Below are 18,933 nucleotides of genomic sequence, written 5' to 3' on the forward strand. Positions count from 1 at the left end.
AGCTCCAAAAGCAAATTGTAAACACATTCAATACCCACAAAAGCCCCACCTATCAGCCAAATATCTGTTATATGTATCTATCCATAAAGTAGGATCTAAATGGCGCAGATAAATATTTAAGCAATTTAGCAACGTACTAAGAAGTGGGGTTTGAGTCCGTGCTGGCACAAATGTGTTATATGAATCCTTAGATCCTTGCGAACTAAAAGGGGTACTTCATGGGTCGAGTCTGGGCTTGCAAAATACTGGGAATTTCAAAAGAACACTTTACAACCGCGTAAGTTTAGTTTCAGTCCTTAAGTGAATAGAGCTTTTGAAACAAAATTGGTGGTGACACACCAAGAAGACACCAAGAACAGCTGCTTTAGAACCAAATCTACATTGTATATGTGGTATATAGGCCCTGGAACTGTTAAAAGTTGTAATAAATGGTTATACCAATGATAAATTAGTGGCCGATTTTCCCACCGAACTTTCGTTCAGCATATTACCTAATGACCTAAGAGATAATGTCCGTATCTACAAGTTGGCTTGCCCCTGCCCTCGTTGTTCTTCGACATAAGCACATGCGCCACTTGATTACCCGTGGTGAAAGTGAACCAGCCAGGAGGCAACCTCCTCGCCTCCACTTGCACCTCCACTTCCACTTTCACCTCCACCTTCGATTCGAGGCGGGAGAAGACCTTGAGTGCGTGGACTGCAGTTCCGGCTTGGTGGAGGTCCTGGTCTCGCCTCTGTCTGAACATGTGAGCTAGATGCCGAGGGCAAGGATAATATTTTCCTGCTTCCTGGCCGCCTTTTTGTTCTACATCCATCCCCCATCAGCACGGAAAAGGATGCGGAAGCAATACGCCCACACTGCGAATGCACTGCGATGGCACTGAGTTTAAGCTGGCAAGAGTGAGAGTTCATCAAGATTTCGCATTCCACTAACTGGGTCATGGGCTACCGCATTTGCGGTCGCGGTAAGTGTCTGCACAGTCTCCGCATCCGCATCCGTATCCGCATCCGAAAAGCCGGGATATTAAGTGCTGCTGATATGAAGGTGGTCTGCGGCATAGAACTTGTTTAATTACAAGCCTTTTCCCCAGATAAAACCAAAGAAATGAAAGACTTTACTACTACTTGGGGTTAGTTGCTAGCAACTTTCAGTGCGCTTTAATCGCTTTTGCCGAGGCAGGCGACGACTTTGACCGCGTCTACCTGCAGAACCTCCTGGCCCTTGCGGAACTCCACATCCTTGAGGATCAGGGTCCACACATTGTCGCAGAATCTGTAGGTTTGCAGTGTTCCGGCCGTAAAGTTGATATTGCTCGTGACCTGTTTGCTCAATGCTTTCGTAACGCTCTTGTCGTATTTTTGCAGGACCGCATTGGCCAACTCGCGGGTTATTTCACCGCTCTGCAAGACACACGTGTATAATATAATATATATATTACATTAATATATTTCCTGGCTGCCACTCACCTGAATCATCTCCTCCAAAGTCTCCTGGAGCGTAGTGCCCAACGTGGTGGCCCTGTAGTGTTGGTAGCTCATCGCGCAGCTGAAGAGTTAGCAGAGTTGTACACAGGCGCAGTGGCTTTTCCGCAAGAAATAACTTTTGTGCGCGTCATTGACACACTGACACATTGACAAGCGATGCGATGAGTTATCGATTTACTGAAAATCGAACGCCAACTGTTCCCGAAAAGTCAAAATCAAAGTATACCGCTAATGTTGCCCTGAAATATACCTCTAGAGTCTAGACCCCTGGGTATTCAAAAATGCCACAGAGACCGCTTGAAAGAAACACAGATTTCGATGCTTAGTTTGCCATGATGAGAGCTACTCAGTTTAATGAATTTATTTGCTAATTGCTTCTGCTTGACCATCGATTTTCTTGACACACTTTCTCCATAATTTGAATTTCACTTTATCTGGTGGCTCAATTGAAGATTTCCTCGAGCTCATCGGGCTCCTCGATCTGCGTGGCTTCGCGTCCCCGCTTCTTGAAATATATGTATAGATACACGAGAGTGGCAACGGCTAAAAGGCTGACCACGAGCTGGTCCCCGAAATGCTCATCTTCTTTTTTCGGCTCCTCCTTTGGAGCACCAAACACGAAGTGTACGATATTTTCCAACATTTTATCGAGTGTAATTTAACTGGATATTGTTTTGTAAGTGACTTCACTGCCACACATTTCGGAATAGAATGACTATTCTGAGCTCGGTTCGGGCTAGGTGATCTGACACTGGGTGTCATAGATGGCTCGATCACATTTTATCACATAAAATGTGTGTTTATGTACATGTTTTTTATATGGAGTTAAGAGGTTTTCTGAAACATAGCAGGCATCTCGAACTCTTTTGAGCATTCAGACAGAGTGGCTATATCTCCCCGAAAAACTTGTGAACTAGAAAGTTTGAAAAATACCAGCAAACGCGAGCATGGAGGATCTGGTGAACCAGAACTCGAACTCCGGCAGCGAAGAGAGGAGTGGGGAGGCCTCCAGGCTCGGACTCCTGGCCCGACTGGACCGCCTGCTCCGCCGCTGGCTGCCTGGCTACAGTTTCATTCGCGGCAGGCGTCACTCGCCATCGGAAGCCTCGATGATACAGGGTTGCTCCTTCGGCAGACAGGCGATGCGTAGACGTGGTGGCCGGAAGAACGACAAGCAGGAGGTGTACCTAAACACGGGCATCGCCAAGTCGGAGTTCTGCGTCCAGCTGGAGACCTTGCTGCGCAACAAGCTGCTCAAGAAGCAGCAGGAATTGGCTCTGGCGCATCAGGAGGGAAATCGCGAGAAGGAGCGGGAACAGGAGCTCAACCAACCCGTGCAGCACTAGAAGAGCCCACTTATTGAGTTATTTTTCACTTCAATTCAATATATATTTTTAATACCATCATCAATCAATCGAGGCGCCTCATTAAAATTAATTAGAAATAATGAGCGGCGAATGCGATTTCCCCAACAAAAGGGAATCCCCCAGGACACTTGCGGCCTCAGGGAGCCATTTCTATTTCTTTTCATTTCTGTCAATTGCTAATGCTCATCAGTCAACAATTGAATCGCTTATAATTGCCAAGCTGATGGGGTGGACAGAAATTAGCTAGGCTTGCTATTAATTGCTAAGGTTTTAGTTTCTATTGATCATCTATTATGCAAATGCCGTGCATCAATACGGTGTATTGATTGATTGACAAAAAACAGCGAGCCAGGTGGACAGGCAGTGTAAATGTGCAATGGAAAATGGCAAATGGCAAATGGAAAATGGAAAATTGCGAACTGACAACCACTTGTGTCAACCGCCTCGATGTCAATTGCGATGTCATTAGGCTCAACAGCAATTGTGTGTATGCCGAAAGGCCTTCTAATGTTCCAATGTCCGCAGCATTAGCATAGGCTCTTCTACCACTGAACTCCAAGCCACTCATCGTGGCATCATGGGCTATTCCAGTCCATTTGAGGCCGTGACAAAGCCCCAACCAAAACATTGCGTATACGCAGAGTGAGCCCGTGTGTGCGAAGTGGATGTTAACATGTGTGGGACATGATGAGTGGGGGGGGGGAGTGGTGAGTGGGTAGTGGTCCTCGGGGATGGCATCATAATTTTGCTGGCCAGGCACTTGAGCACTTGACCATTAACGCAACTTTTGTCTACGTAGCTTTCCCAAGTGCACAGTGAAAAAAGCGAGGTATGTGGTGATATTTTATGAACGTATAACTACGACCTAAATGCACCGGGAATACTTCTTGTGAAGCTGAATGAGTACCGTTGACATGCGAAATTAGTGATTGGAAAAAGACACTTAAAAATGCAATATCCACTCTTATTTCCGGATACCATTCCATTTTTTCGTGTGCGCAAGAACTGATTTTGTTGACAGCAGCGGAGGAGTAGGACTCCTGGCAAGGGGATGGTCAAGTGGGGTGTGCCGGAGAGGAACCGCAGCTGGACCGCAATCTGCTCGCTTCAGTCCAGTTGTCCAGCCGTCCAGTCATTCCCAAGGGTTGGGGTCGGGGTCGGAGTCCCTTCCAATAATGCTGCTCGTTGGCAATCAGGAATGTCAACAGAAGTGTGGTCCTAAATGAAAACAAAGTGTAGGAGTAAGTAAATGCCCCGCCCAGTAAGAGATGCTTGCGGGAGTATTTGAAATACATTATATTTATTTTAGGGATTTCGATTCAAAATTTGGATTAAAATGGCAAATTTTAAATTTCAGTAAATTGTCCGTTTAATACTTAGAAAATGAGCATAAGCTTGGTAATATTAATTAATATACTCGTATTGTTATGTTACGTTTTGGTATGAGTATTACGCCAGCAGCCGTAATTGAGCAAATACTCACTAAATAAATTGATTCTTTTTAGATGCTACAAGGAGAGAAGAAGGAAACGAGGAATGGAAAGGAATGCATATTTATAAGGATTTCTAAGGATTCAGTTGGATTTAAAAAACACATTTACAGAGGCGTCTTCAATGATATGTCTTGAAATATGTGTATTTGTGCTTCTAAGTTGGATAAGCCCACGGATATAATAGATATGGTAAGTCATATTTATCGATTACACTCTAAGATTAGTTTTGATTTTGATTTGTAATTGGACTTGGACTTGGGCGAAAAGGTAGAGACAGCGATTTAAAATTGGAGTTAGTTTCCCTCAAAGATCGATGTAAAGTAAATCGTTTATCGGTTAATTTGTCGTGTTCGATTATTGAATAGCTATATATATATATATAAATATATATATGAATGTATATGTTTATTTAATAACCTTTTCAATTTGATAAGCTGTGCGTTCATTCAATTAAAAGTTGTTAATTTGATAAGTTCTATTTAATTTGTTCGCCTAATACTGGTCAATCGACTCCTTCTCGATTAACTATGGCTTAGTAGTTGAAAAAAGTCAATAAGAAATAAACGACACCTTTCGAGTCTTTGCCGTTCGATTATTGATGAACATCCTTGTCGGTTCATATTATTGCAAGTCGGCAATTCATTTATTTAAACTTCTGATCATCAGCATGGACATGGAGCGAAGTCGGGTGGCCTTAGTCGTAGCTTAGGGAAATCGCCGATTTAGGTGTGGGCAGCGGCGACGTGGTGTTCTCCTCCTCGTCGTCGTTCTCCTGCGAGTCCTCCGGTTCGCCCAATGCATGGACAAACTCGTAGAAGTCGATGCGCCCATCGCCGTCCACGTCCACCTCCTTGATCATGTCCTCAACTAGATGTGCATGGTTATGGAATTATGGTCATATGGCAAGGCACTTCTTATGGTCTAATGGGCACTTACTGTCCTCCTCGTCCAGATCCTCGCCCAGGCACTGCAGCACGGCTCGCAAGTCGGAGGCTGTTATGTATCCCCTGTTGTGCTTGTCGAAGACGCGGAAGGCGTCGCGTAGTTCCCGCTCCTCCTGGTCGGCGGAGGACAGGCCCGACTTATCTTCGTACGTCATGTTGGACAGGATGTCCACGAACTCCTCGAAACTGACGTTGCCGTCCCCTGGAAGTGAATTATGGCAAAAAACATAACAAAAGAAGGTTTATAAGCCAAACACAACTCAACTCCTGTCGGGCACTCACCGTCCACGTCGATCTCCTGCAGCATCTCCTGCAGCTCCTCCACTCTGGCAAATTGTCCCAGGGATCGCATCACTGTGCCCAGCTCCTCCTTGGTTATGCAGCCATCGCCATCCTTGTCAAAGAGCCGGAACGCCTCCCGGAACTCGCGCATTTGTCCCTTGGAGATGCAGCGGCGCTTATCCAGGCTCTCGCCGTCGATTAGGTTGGCTCCGTCGCCGATTCCCAGCTCCAAGTCCGAGGAGGCATAGGAGATCTGACGGCTTTTCGTCTTTCGTCTGCTGCGGACGCTCAAGGCGGTTCTGCCAGCAGGTCGACGTCCTTCCGGTTTCGAGAACTGCTCGTAGTCGTCGTAGGATTCTTCCTCCTCCTCCTCCTCCTCGCCGTCGTCCTCCCCCTCCTCGTCGTAGTCATAGTCGTCCATATCATCCGCATGAAGATTTCTCTGCGCGTAGCTCACCCGCGTACTCCTCCGCTGACCCACTTTGATGCCTTCGCAGGAGCTGGAATCTGTGTCCGCATCCGCCTGCTCTGGATGCGAATTGGCAGCACTTCGTTGTTGTTGCTTGTCCGTCAATTTCTTTCGCGGCCTCTGGCGACACTGCCCTGTCGATGGTTGCTGTCCGCTGCTGAGGTGGTGACCCCCGTCTCCTGGTTGCTCGTCTTCCTGCATCGCCTGGTCCTGGCTCTCCTGATCCTCGCCTTCAGCGACTGCCGCTGACGCCTGCTCCTCGTCGGGTTCATCGCCACTCACCGCCGCGTTTCTCGTCTGTAAAAGTTTCAAGCACACAAAGTAAACGGGAGGCGTATGGAAGGCATTTTTATTTACTTTGCAGTCAAATTGAATCAATGCTGCAATGCATTTCCCTTGAACAAGTTTTTAGCAAAATGATAATCTTTAATCGCGTGTGTCTACAAATTCCATGTGCAAATAGAACACTAAATAACTAATTTCATTTCAATTTTATATAATTGTATAATGAAATGTTTACCGACTTTGGCCCACAAACACATTATTAAATATTCAAATTTAATTGTGCGCTGCGTTTCCGAATTTTTTGTTAAAGGCAAAGCTAATTACTTTTTCTGTGAATATGCTAATGAGGTGAACTATATTTGCTGGTTAAGTCTTTAAATATATTAATAAGTTAAGTTACATCTGAAAATCACCCACCATTAGTTGGCGAAACTCGCGGGCAATTGTTGAACCAGTTAAAAATTTATTAACTGCCGTGAAAAGCCGTTTTCCTTCCAACGTGGCGGCCTTCCTCCCGCTTCAGGGGATTCAGGGGCGGAAAAGAGTCCTCCTGCTTCTCCTGGAATGGACCTGCTCCTGTTCGTGGTGCCCGCTTTCGGTGTAAAGGATATGCAAATGCCAAATCGATTAGTATCTGAAAAACAGAGGAGCATGCGGGCCACATGTTAATTAAGCAATTAATATTGAAAGCAATTTGCATATTGGCCACGTTTGCAAATGTCAGCTGCAAAGCGCCAACGTGACCGACTCTGCACAGCAACAAAATGTTAGTGAATTGATTAATCTGCATTATATACTTGGGACGTATTCTCCCAGACTTTCGAGGCAATTAATTGGATTTATGTCAAAAACAAAAAATATGTTCAATTCAGTGCTGAACTTGTTATTTATTTCTATGAATACATAGCTTGTAGTTGGAACTTAAATGTTTTATTGATTTGAGACTGATTGTAGCAGTGCATTTCAAACGCAGCCGAAGTGCAGCACCCCAAATGGTATAATCAGCCTAATAATCCATTTGATTGGCACACATTCATGTCACTTTTTGATGGCAAAAGGGTGGGGCAAACAATAATGGCATGCATAGCAGTCAGCGGTCCGGAAAAGCGAAAATATGGAGAGCTGACTGCATTCGGAGGAATTCCGAGGATGGAAGTTACTAAACTATTTCTAATTTTGTGCAAGCAAAAATGCTCCAAATATTGAGTGGGAAAGTGGGAAAGCTTCAGCACACATCCGCAATCCAATGAACGTATCCAAAGTCCAATCCAATACACTTACATATTGAATATGCATTTCTTATATGGGCACTACGTTATATGCACTGGTAGTATGCATCATTTAAGTCGGGCAACAGAGAAATGAATTTTTTGAATTAAGTGGTGGCGTTTAAGGAAAATGTAAATAAGTCCACCAGCTTCGTGGGCAAAGAGGAAAAGCGGACAAGGCGCTTAATGGGCGGCTGGGGAAAGGGGAAAAAAAGGGGGGGAAAAGGGGAAAATCCGATTATCACTGTGGCCAGAAGGACATCAACAGAACAGCCGGGGGATTCCTCTTTGGAGGCATTTTGTCCTTCTCTCGTTCGCTTTAAAATTCCATTTCGATGGCTATCCTGGCGCTGTGCGTGGGCAGTTTTTTAGCATATTTTTTCTCACTGCGAGCAAGCAGAAATGGCCAGGAAGGATGTGGTCACATGCGGGTGAAAACCGCAATAAAAATGGCCGAAAAGGAAGTGCCCAGGCGAGCACAAGGACACCCCAGGTGGCCAAGGACACTTGACAGCACATTTCCAGCAGAGTAGCATTTAAATTAAAGTGCCGTTCCCTAAATTCTTATTGCATTCTGCATTGCATACGTGCACACATTTAATTATAATTAACCAGTAACTTGTGCATTAAAATGCATGGTTGGGCCAGGGAACAATGGCGGAAAAGCGGGTAAAACTGCAATGAAATTTCCCACTTTCCCACTGGGAAAAGCCATCTGCATGCAAAGCGAAGAACGAAGAGCATCATCCCATTTATCGTCCTAGGTGTCGTTCCAATTTGCTTACTTCCCGAAACAAGGCGATGGTTCAAAAGCAGACAGACGTACTGGGAAAACGGGCATGTACAAATATTCGACATCTTTCAACGAAAGATGATGAGTAATTCGATGAATTTAGGTTGGAACTGTAAGGAAACAGATATTCCAACTAGTACCTTCTTTTGGAGACACATTTTTCTCAGTGTTTCATCTCGGTCTCTATTCCCTCACATCCATTCACTGGCTGTTTCATTGCTCTGCAGTCGCGTGCAAAGTTTCTGACATGAAATAAATGAAGACAACTTTCCACCCCCGTCTGTCTCTCTAATTTACCCATTTTCCCTACTTTCCCCATTTTCCCACATTGCCAACATTTTGCCATCCGTCCAGGCGACAAATGCGCTGCTCTGCATAACTTATTCAATGCCTGCAAGTTGGTCTTCGCTGCAAGGGTTTAAAATTAAAGTTGTATTAAAAGTTCGACGAAGTAGCTCTGCAGTTTTCACGGGAAACGAATCAAATGCCTTCAGCAACCATTATGACCTAACATTCAAGCACTTGTCCAACGCGAAAACACAAACCGCAAACGGTACGCTGCGCGTTTTATTGTTTAATTTAAATTGTTGGCTGCGGAAAATGGCGAGTGGGAGGGGGGAGTGTGGGTGGTGGGTGGTGGGCGGTGTCGTTGGACAGCAGTAACCGCGTGACCGCAGAGCTCGTAAATGGATAACAACGCCCCACGCAATCAATTAAAGTGGACAAGGCACGAAAAAGCAAATATGATTTTGCAGGATGCGAAGCACTCGCCTGCAGCTTCGGACCCTTTTCCAAAATTGCCAACGCTGCGTATGCGTAATGTTTGCATTCCAATGAATGGGGGTGGGTGGGTGATATGGTGGCACACATCCACGTGTACGGATGTTTTTTCTTGTTTCGTTTTTTGAGTGTGTGAAACGGTGGCCAAAGGAAGCACAATTCGTACATAAGAGCATAAAAGCGGCAACAGTAAACTTTACGCATAAATCAAACCAAACAAACAAGCGAATAGGGGCCCCTTCGTCCTCCGTCCTACGGCGCCAATTTTCTTTTCCTTCCTTCGCTTTTCTTAATTTCGCCAGCACATAAATATTTCGTTAGCAATAAAAAATGTAACAACGCAAACCAGCCAACGCATTCTTTCAAATACGAGAAGCCAGGCGGAAAAGGCACTTTACAAAGAAGAATCGAATACAGAATAGATATTCCAATCCAAGTGCCAATACAATGTGGCGATTTCAAATCGGTTGCCATTTCTCTCTCGTTGATCTCCACTTACCACCGCGCTCGTGCCGCAACTTTAGCTGTTGCCTCTTACATAATTCATGTGCCACCGCCACCTCCCACAGGCTGCTTGCCACATGTGCAAAAAGAGCAGCCAAAGTGCCATGAATGAATATGCATGATAATCAAGTGGCGACGTCGCGCTGCACCCCTAAACTCTCTCCCTCTCTCTCTCTCGGCCACAGTGGACACCAGAGAACTGCAGCAAGCCACCGGCGCTCTAATAATACTAAATACTAAATAATACTAAATACTTAATACCAAATAATACTAGAGAATACCAAAATATAGGTGCCCTTCTCTGCGCTTCTCAAAAGTCCTACGTAAGCAAACAACTTTTTCGATGTTTTTTTTTAAAATACTAAATGTGAGTGAGTAGTGCAGTGATTTCTGTGGCAGCAGAGGATACCAAGAAAGTGCCTTCGACCTACTGGAGGAAGTGCCTGAGCTACCTATTTGCCAGGAGCTACTACCAGCTGTCAGCTGTTGTGTGATTATTGTTGAGTGTGATTAGGGTGGCAAAAAATGTCGCTCTTGCAATTCTCTGGTGGACAGCCAAGTTAAGTGCACAAAACATAGCACACTTTTCAGGGCCGCTTCTTACACTGAGTGCAATCGTTCAAGTTTTGAAAAGAGCAACAGCTCCAACAGCAGCAAGATATGTAATGGAATCAAAAGAGTTGGCTTGTTCTTTGGGTGTTTAAAAACTTTAAAGCCGGTACATATATCGCCTTCTCCAACGCATAAACGACTTCATCTCGCATGTGGGCGTGGTGTTTGGTTCTTTGTTGGGTTCGTTAGTCGCACAGAGCAAATCAAAAGCCCGCATTCACAGTTGCCTGTTTGTGACATTTGCATACGACTTATGAGCCTTTTGACCAGATCAAAACCCCCACCCATTCGCTCTCCTGCTTCTCCTGCAGCTGGCCAAAACTTGACCACCAGAGTGCTAAGTCGTGTCCCCCAAAACTTTCCCCCCGAAAAAATTGGGCAAAGTAAGAGCAGTGAAAGGGAAATACAATTGATTCAAAGCAGAACTTTCGGAATGCGCAAACAATTAGCTACAAAGACGAAAGTTTAGGTCCAGAAAAGTTTGCCCCAAATGCTCGACTGTCATATCAGAAACTTGCGCTTTGTGTTGGCTGCGGAAAATCGGAGGAACATTACGCAAAAATTTAAGCAGGGGCGAAAACTTCTTCATTCCGTGGATCCAGATTGAGAAGTATTTTCGATCAGTTTCCTGCCGCGGAAACTGCCCATTTATAAGCTTACGTTTTAATTTAACTTTTACCATAAGCTTAAGTACTGGACGCAGCCACTGGCTCAGTTCAGCAGTTCAGTTCAGATCAGTTTGCTTCGAGACTAACTATCCAAAGGAACATCAAGATTTCGAACTTAAAGTTTATTTCATAACAAATAAGGCATATTTTTTTGGTACAACGTGCAGATCTTTTCAGTACAAATAAAGCTGTAAACTTTTAAGGATGGCAAAGTGTTTCAAGGCGAATGCGAGACCAGTTGTTTGCGTGGTGTGGTGAGACATAAATTATAGCAACGCTACAATTTTTTCCAGCGTCTCAAGACGCTTTTGTGTAAACATGAAATGAGGAAAAAACTTAAATAAATTTATTGGGAAGTATAAATAAAAAGCTGGAGTCGACTACCCGATGCCCTTCAACTGAGCTAGGTATCGGGTATGGACTAATGCACATCGAAGAGTCCGATGTGTGTACCTAACTACGAGTAGGCAACGAAAATGCAAAATTGAGGACTGAAACGGAATATATGAATTTCTGAGTGGTGATTTTGTTCGATGCAATCAAACGTGAACCAGACACAAAAGTGTTCATATATCGTTTATGTCAGCATTGCCTTTTCGCCACTGTTCATGAGGGCTATGATTGGAAAGCAACCTGATGAGGGCGACAGGACTGCACAAGATCCTGGATCTCCTCGCTGAACGGCGACCATTTAATGACATCATGTACCAAGGCATTTCTGTACTGCGGTCTCATTTCCTGGCCACTATTGAGTGTTGGGGGAGGAACTCGGATTCGAGTTTTCAATAGCGATTCTTGCTTTGGGGGCTGGCAATCACTCTTTGTTTGTTTTTTTACGGATGCGGATGTAGTCGGTTTAGGATCGTTTGTGATGATCGTTGGACTGTGCTTTATCCCATTATCTGATTTCAATAAATTATCAGTACTCATCGGTGGTGCACGTTGCATTGGCTCCTCTTTAATAGCCTGACGAGTTTGGTTGAGAGTTGGAGGTTCACTGTGTTTTATACCATCACCTGATTCCAATAAATTATTATCAGTACACATCTGTGGAGTGCGTTCCTTTGGCTGTTCTTTAATAGCCTCTTGTGTTTGGCTAAGCGTTGAGGGTTCACTCTGGTTTATCACATTCCCTGGTTCCAATAAGTTATCAACACTCTGCAGTGGTGTACGCTGCTTTGGCTCTTCTTGTTTAGCTTCAGGAGTTTGGTTAAGAGTTACGGGTTCAGTCTTACGGGTCAGCACAAAAATCTCGCCCGCAGTCTCGACAATCTCAAAATTAGGCCCGGGAGTTAGGCGCAGTTTTCCCAGTGCTGAACGCTCTTCTGGAGGAGCGGAATTAGGAGAATTATTCTCGTTCTGTTCGGTGGGTTTTTCCAGCAGCGAAAAGGTTCCATCCGGATTCCGCTTAAAAAATACTCCGTTACTCATTTTGATGCTAGAAAAACCCAATAAAATACGGCAATGATGAGGATGATTGAAATGATTAAAGCAAAAAATGAAAGTATAATTGGCAACAGGAAAAACACAAATTCAACCTTAGTATGAACTGGGTAATGCACGAGTTAACATAAATGACGTAGTAGACATATTAAAATACAAATTATTTTTGCTAGAACTCAACGTTTCGTTTCGTTTCGTTTCGTTTACCCCAACAGTAATTGCTGGGTACTCCCCGACATCCTGCAAACATTCTCACAATTGAATATACCCTGAGGACACAGCTCAGTGCGAGGACGAGAAGGATCCCATGCATATGCATGTATGGAAGGCCAGGTCCTTTGCCCAGCCACCCCACCACCCCACCACCCTGTCTCCCCTTTTTAGATGTTTATCCCCTGTTGTTGCTGCTGGCATTGTTGTCTCCACTGTAGCTGTTGCTTTTACAGCGTGGCTTTTTGGGTTTTTTATATGCTTTTCGGCAAGACAGACCTAAGCCCTTTATTCAGTGCTCCTCCTTTTTGCAACGTCACCGTCACCGGCCTCGACACTTAACCCCCGCCATTCGGCTTTTAGGGCCAAATTTACATTTCGTTCGCCTCATCTATTTTACGTATTCATCGCGCAAATTTATATGCGTTTGATTATCTTTTCTGCTCTCAACATGTTATTTGTTGCGTTTACATATTCAAGGATTACAAGGATTTTCCGGCAAGTGGATTTGCTCTGCCTTGCTGTCTGTTTTGGCCTTTTTTCGAGGGCGCCACTAACCAGATGTCTTTGGGCCCCCTTCTGGTCGTAAGAGTACGTCGCCCGCCTGTGCGGCTCATTTTAATATCAACATATTTATGATGTGTCTGAGCACAAAGGCAGCAGTCAGAGAAGTGGATGTGCGGCACTCGAAGACTTGAAGACCGTAATCGGTGTGACAGCTTCAAAGGGGTGCAGGTGCAGGTGCAGGTGGAGGTAGAGGTGGAGGCCAGGGGCAAAACTCGGGAAAAATGATTTAAACTCCCCCCCTTTTTTTGACTAAATTCCTGCTCAACGCTGGCTTACTTTGGCCGGAAGTTCCGTGGAGATAAGACGCCGAGCAGTTTGCCTTTAAAGTTCTGACTTGACTCGGTGCGATTTAATTGTGGAGAAGTGGTAGTAGTAGAAGTAGTTGGCAGTAGCAACACGTCCGAGTTACTCAAGGGTATTCTTGGTGAACGGCTCATAAAACGCTGTTCCCCGGACGGCTATTATCATGTTTCCTACGTTCATAGCGATGCCCTGACAAACGGACAAGTTACTTGGGTTTATTTTTGGCCGAAACCGACACTGAGATACTACTTTAAACTGTCTGTCGCAGCTGCGCCTCCATTATTCATGCCAACAGGTGTGCAACTACTGGCCCAACATGTCAAGTGGGCATTCCTTATGCATGTAAATCTCCAAATCCCCAAGTACAGCCACTTGGCGCGGCCTTCTGCTCCATCCCCGTCTTGCCCCAGTCTTGCACTCATAAATTATAAACAAGGAATTTCCATTTCCACGCCAAGTGGCTGACAACTTGTGACTTGACTCCGGACGAGTGACTAGCTGACTGGCTGACTGATGAGCAGAGCAGCCCGAGTGGCGGAACACCTGACAGGCATTCGCATTCGGGGCATTCTGGGGGTGCTCTGGGTGTTCCTGGGGCGGAAATTGGCGACGGAAAACGGGCCATTAGGAGCCCATCGAGGTTCGGCTTTGAGTTCCACTTTCACATCATCAACTTCGACCTCAGCGAGGATGGGCCAATTAATTTGTGCTCGCCTCAAAGTCAACAAGGATGCGAAGGAGATGGTATGTTGGATGGGCAAACATTGTGGCTAAAAACTCGGCCCTTCCGTGTGTGTGTGTGTGTGATTTGTGCTTGAGCCTGGGATGCTTCGTATTTTGCTGATGCTTCTCGATAGGAACAGCAGTTTATGCCAGCCAGTAAATAACCGGTTGCCTGGTGAATTGCTGCCGATTTGCCAATTTTCTCCGTACCCTAATAGACAATTTGGAATAGCGATTAAAGCAGGAAAAGCAAACGAAAGTTAAATCTTTTAAATGCATACCTAAGGTGTTCAGCAGTAGTTACCGTTTAAAGAGGTTCGAGTAGAGAGGCTGAAGAACTGCAGATTGCATATTGAAAATGTTGAAAACTTCTTTTGGATGGACGAGAACTTCCCTTTCAGTTTGAGACCTCTTGGATGCTGGCTAATGCCATTAAAGATAATCTCCGCATTCCCAGTTTACCCCTCCGCTTTTCGCCCGTTTTTGGGGTAACGACTTGGATTATAGTTGCCCGAAAGAGATGTTTTATGTGTGTGCTCCTCGCCTTTCCTCTGGCGTTTGTGCACTTCTTTGTCGCCGTCGGTTATTGTTGCCAGTTGCCCAGACAATGCAGCCCCCAAAAGGACATCATGAAACATGGCGAGACCTTGTGGGGAGTGGGTGGTTGGGTGGTTGGGTGGTGGGCTGGTACACGAACGAGGACAAGCAAGGCCACCGCCAAACGCCCGTTATGGGATACACTTGTCATTGTGGTGCACTTTTTTGAGCCCTCACTCGGAAGCCGCTCACCTGAACGCCGGGCAGGAAATGGGTAACAGCTTATTGCATAACCCACAAGCAGGCCAATGCTGCCTGGGCGGGATTAGGCCCAGCCCACAGACATAGATGCTCAGAAGCCAACACAGCACTGAGCCAAGCCAAATCGTGCACAGAACCCAGGGCTGAGATCAGTCACCAAGTATCCAAGTTAGTAAAGAAAACTCTGCACTTCTTTGACACGGAATACACGGAGCAGTCTTGAAAAGATGCCCGAGGTTTAATTGCCCTTAAGACCTTCTGTATTTCCCCCCAGTTGTCACTGTGTTCATATTTTTCCATTCAATCTTCGCTGTCCTGTCCCTTGAGTTGGTTTTGCCGACTTCATTGCGGAATTCCTTGGCTAGGAGCTACGAGATGCTTTCGACCCAATCAACTTGATAAAGAAAATGGGGAGGCGGTGCCAAGTAAGGGGCGTGGCAAGAAGACGACGAAGGCCAAGAGTTCCCTCTGCAGCATTGGCAAACTTTTTCGCACCAAGAGATTTTCACAAACTGCAAATTCTTCCACTTTGCTGCCTTGCGATTCAGTCAAGTAAAATATGCCATATATTTCATGTGTGCGCTTTTTGCGCAACTGTGTGTATGACACACACACTCACACACTCACACACACTCAGACACACTCACCCACACACACCCAAACACACACTCGCACGCAACTGGTCTGACAAGTTGAAACATGATCCAATTCATTAAATGAAAATTATATTTTATGATTCAAATTGCATTTCCAAGGCATCCTGCATTGGTGTGTGTGGAGCGCCAGTGTGCGTACGTGTACGTGTATTGCCCTACACTGAGAGAAACTGTGGCCAAGCCAACTTAATCGGTTCTAGCCACTCAAGTGAAATCCTCCCATCATGAAATCAACTTCCGATTCGATTTCGATTCTCAACTGGCTAGGCAGATTCCCAAGCTAGTTTTGCACATATGTCTTAATCCATTTTAATGCACTTGACACCAAGGTATTGATAAGTTTGGTAACCAGTGCCAACTTTCTTATGATGCAGGTTCCGAGCTCCAAGTTTGGAAACCCCAAATGAATTCCGAGAGCAGGCTCCTCCTCCGCCTTCGTGGGAAAAGCCTGCGGAGAGTTAATCATCGGGGGACTCTGGCGAGAGGAAAACCCAAAAACCACGTCTCCTGGGAGCTTCCCAATTTTTAACGAGTGGTGCAAAGGAAATTTGAGGTTTCGCCGTACTTCACAATCCCTTCACCTTTTTTCGCCCACTTTTCCCTTCTGCCACATAAATTTGGCGAAAGTGCTGCTTCTGCTTTTGTACTCAGCGCAACAGCAGGAATATGAAAGTACTGAAAGCGGGAAAAGTCGAAAGAGGGCTTTGGAAAACGAAATGGAAATTGAAAAACCTTTTCAAGCTGCTAGATTTGGTTTAGTTTAGTGTGTGTGTGTGTGTGTGGTTGTCGTTTTGCGGTTCGTTGCTGGACGGAATTTAAATTAAGCGCAATTAGTCGGAGATGCAGCACTTTCGGGAAAAGGCAGAAAACCTAGGAAAACTGTCTCTGCGGCGTCCGTGTTCATTTGTCATCGCTCACCCGAGTGAAAAGTGTCTTGTTTAAATATTTGCACTCAACTATTTGTTTACGCTTCTCAGTGACTTTCGGCCAGCGAAACAAAGTTAGCCACTTCCGTTGCCGTTCCTGTAATTACTTCCGTTCGAATGCAATTGCATCCACCCAGCGGCCCACTTAATCGCCCAACTTTGGCGTCAACATGGCCGAGCTCCACTCCAAATTATATAAGCCCTGACAAATGGCTCAGTGTCTCCGCATTTTTCCCTGTTCCCCTTGTTTCCCTGCTCTCGCGTGCCAGGCGACCCCAAAAAGTGTGCTACACAATTTGACAGACTGACAGCTGAGGCCACGTGGGCGCAGAGGGGGCGTGGTTGGGGCAGGGCAGTGAATATGGAATATAGAATCTAAAATCTTGAAACCAAGCCACTGCCAGCAGAGATGAGCGCGTGTCTTGCAAAGCAAATGTTTGGCTTATTAATATTAGATATATTATGCATAATAGGGTATGCGATAGCATTTTTGAAATAGAACTTTTTTTGGAAACACAGTTTGATTGGAAATTTAATTACGAACTCAACGAGGTATGATTCTATATTTGGATTACTATTTTGAATGCTGTTATCAAAATAATAATAAATATTTAGGCAAAAAAAACAGAAAATCGATTTTCGCCAAAATTTCAATATTTACGGTTGGTATTTTCGGTATAATCTGGCAGAAAATGGTCAGAAAGTAAAAAGAATTACATTTTTGTACTCCTAATTACCAATCCTAACCAACCTAATCACTTTTCGACCGACTCTGTTAAAATAAGATGCGCGCATTAGATATTTCAAATGTTTTTGGCTTCTCAAATGTGGCTATAAAATAGACGTTTAGTGATTTCAAAGCATCTTTTTTGTGGCCGCTGCCAAGTTTTTGGAACCGCAACAGCATTGGGCCAAAACCGGAGTCTTGGCCCGTAATTAACGCAGCTAGAACCGCTGACCCTCCTTCAATTTCTTCACTTTCTTGACCCGCCCCGTGATTCTAGTTGGCGTAATTTTTAATTAGACTTCTCGCCCTCTTCCGTTTTCCCCCCTCTCTCCCCGACTTGAAGCCGTCTAATTGGCTTCCCTTTGTTCTCAGGGGATATCGACATGGGTCCCCGAGCAGAGTAACGATTATAATTTAATACATCCTGCCACACTGCCAAATTGACCAAAGCGCGAAAATAGCCCATAATTCATACGTATGCGACGGCCCGAAGCTGATATTCCCATTAATCCAGGACTGCTTTTATCTGCAGTGCCGCATCGTGTCAATACATTTAAATATTTGCATTTTGGTGTTTGGCTCTCCGGAATGGCGGGTAATTCCCATTGAAATATTGCCCCTGACATTTGAGCTTGATTAAATTTGAATATATGAATATGCATGGCCCGCCGAGGGCCAAAAATCGTATGCATCGAGCGTTTTATTCGGGACATTGCTAGAATGTTTCAAACCATTGAGGTTATTTTGGAACAGTGCACAGAGATTTTTGAATAATAACTAACGTTCGATACTTGTTCATTATCTTGTTTATACTTCGAAATCGCAATTAAACCATTATATTAAGATAATTAGATTATTACGTACTTGTGCGTTTTCAGAAATTTGGTAAAATACTATGTGAAGAATGTAAATTAAGGAAATACCTGGTAAATACGGAAATGTCGTTTCAAAAGTTGTCACAATTTTTATTTAATTGCTAATTTGTATGTGTGTGGTGCTATTTACACACAGATCTCTACAGAAATGCGTTTGTGGTTTCCCAAGAATTCAGCAACCACATCGAAAATGTGCATGTTTCGACTTGTTAACTGCAAAAGGCAGTTTCGCTCCACTTTTATATTCTTGCGTTGGAGCTACTGTACCACATACGCGATTCTCAGAATCTCAGAATTGAGAAGTTGGCCTGGAAAAGTCGGAGACTTCAGGGATCTAAGCTCGCAGAAATTGAAACACCGAAATTCTCCGAAACTCCAGCAAGCCGAATGGCACTTGAAAGGAGATACGGATAAAGAACGGATGAAAGGGAAAGCGTGAAATCAGAAATGACTCTTCTCTTACACACACACACACACACACACACGGACACGCACCTTCACTCGAAAAAAATGGCGTTCCTGGTGTTTCCTCGTTCGGCTCGCACGAGAATCCGCAATCCAGTTAACTTCACAGCTCGAATTTCGGACTTAACCAGACGCTCGGTACGTGAGGGCCTCCGAATATTCCCCAACCAAGAACCAGTCGCGGCTAAATCGGCCAAGAAACTAACTGTAAAGATATGGCGGCGGCCAGGCGCAGCCACTAAAGCTGTCAAACCGTCGATGTCGGTACTACGCGATAGTATCGATAGCCA

The 18,933-nt window shown here is 44.9% G+C and overlaps 3 protein-coding genes across 5 annotated transcripts; 1 reads left to right on the forward strand and 2 right to left on the reverse strand.

Annotated features, from left to right (window-relative positions):
• Positions 1 to 1,122: 1,122 nt before the first annotated feature.
• LOC120455926 (transcription initiation factor IIA subunit 2-2) lies at positions 1,123 to 2,211 on the reverse strand. Its single transcript, XM_039642453.2, has 2 exons — positions 1,468 to 2,211; positions 1,123 to 1,401 (listed from the first exon to the last, which is right to left on the reverse strand). The coding sequence occupies exons 1-2, from the start codon at positions 1,537 to 1,539 to the stop codon at positions 1,159 to 1,161; spliced, it is 315 nt and encodes a 104-aa protein (XP_039498387.1). The 5' UTR covers positions 1,540 to 2,211; the 3' UTR covers positions 1,123 to 1,158.
• A 116-nt stretch (positions 2,212 to 2,327) lies between these two features.
• Positions 2,328 to 2,899, forward strand: LOC120456127. The gene has a single exon (XM_039642756.2). The coding sequence runs from the start codon at positions 2,433 to 2,435 to the stop codon at positions 2,829 to 2,831; it is 399 nt and encodes a 132-aa protein (XP_039498690.1). The 5' UTR covers positions 2,328 to 2,432; the 3' UTR covers positions 2,832 to 2,899.
• Positions 2,900 to 4,733: 1,834 nt separating this feature from the next.
• On the reverse strand, positions 4,734 to 18,896 carry LOC120456376 (calcium-binding protein 4-like). 3 transcript variants are annotated; one of them, XM_039643195.1, is made up of 5 exons: positions 18,674 to 18,896; positions 6,743 to 6,959; positions 5,572 to 6,337; positions 5,282 to 5,491; positions 4,734 to 5,212 (listed from the first exon to the last, which is right to left on the reverse strand). In XM_039643195.1, the coding sequence occupies exons 2-5, from the start codon at positions 6,743 to 6,745 to the stop codon at positions 5,040 to 5,042; spliced, it is 1,152 nt and encodes a 383-aa protein (XP_039499129.1). In that variant the 5' UTR covers positions 6,746 to 6,959; positions 18,674 to 18,896; the 3' UTR covers positions 4,734 to 5,039. The 3 variants fall into 3 exon arrangements, with proteins under 3 accessions (XP_039499129.1, XP_039499130.1, XP_039499131.1); XM_039643196.2 differs by lacking the exon at positions 18,674 to 18,896 and adding an exon at positions 18,227 to 18,340; XM_039643197.1 differs by lacking the exons at positions 4,734 to 5,212; positions 5,282 to 5,491; positions 5,572 to 6,337; positions 6,743 to 6,959 and adding exons at positions 11,064 to 11,255; positions 11,584 to 12,388.
• Positions 18,897 to 18,933: the final 37 nt, after the last annotated feature.

This window comes from Drosophila santomea, chromosome X (assembly GCF_016746245.2).
Source record: "Drosophila santomea strain STO CAGO 1482 chromosome X, Prin_Dsan_1.1, whole genome shotgun sequence".
Classification (NCBI taxonomy): domain Eukaryota; kingdom Metazoa; phylum Arthropoda; class Insecta; order Diptera; family Drosophilidae; genus Drosophila; species Drosophila santomea.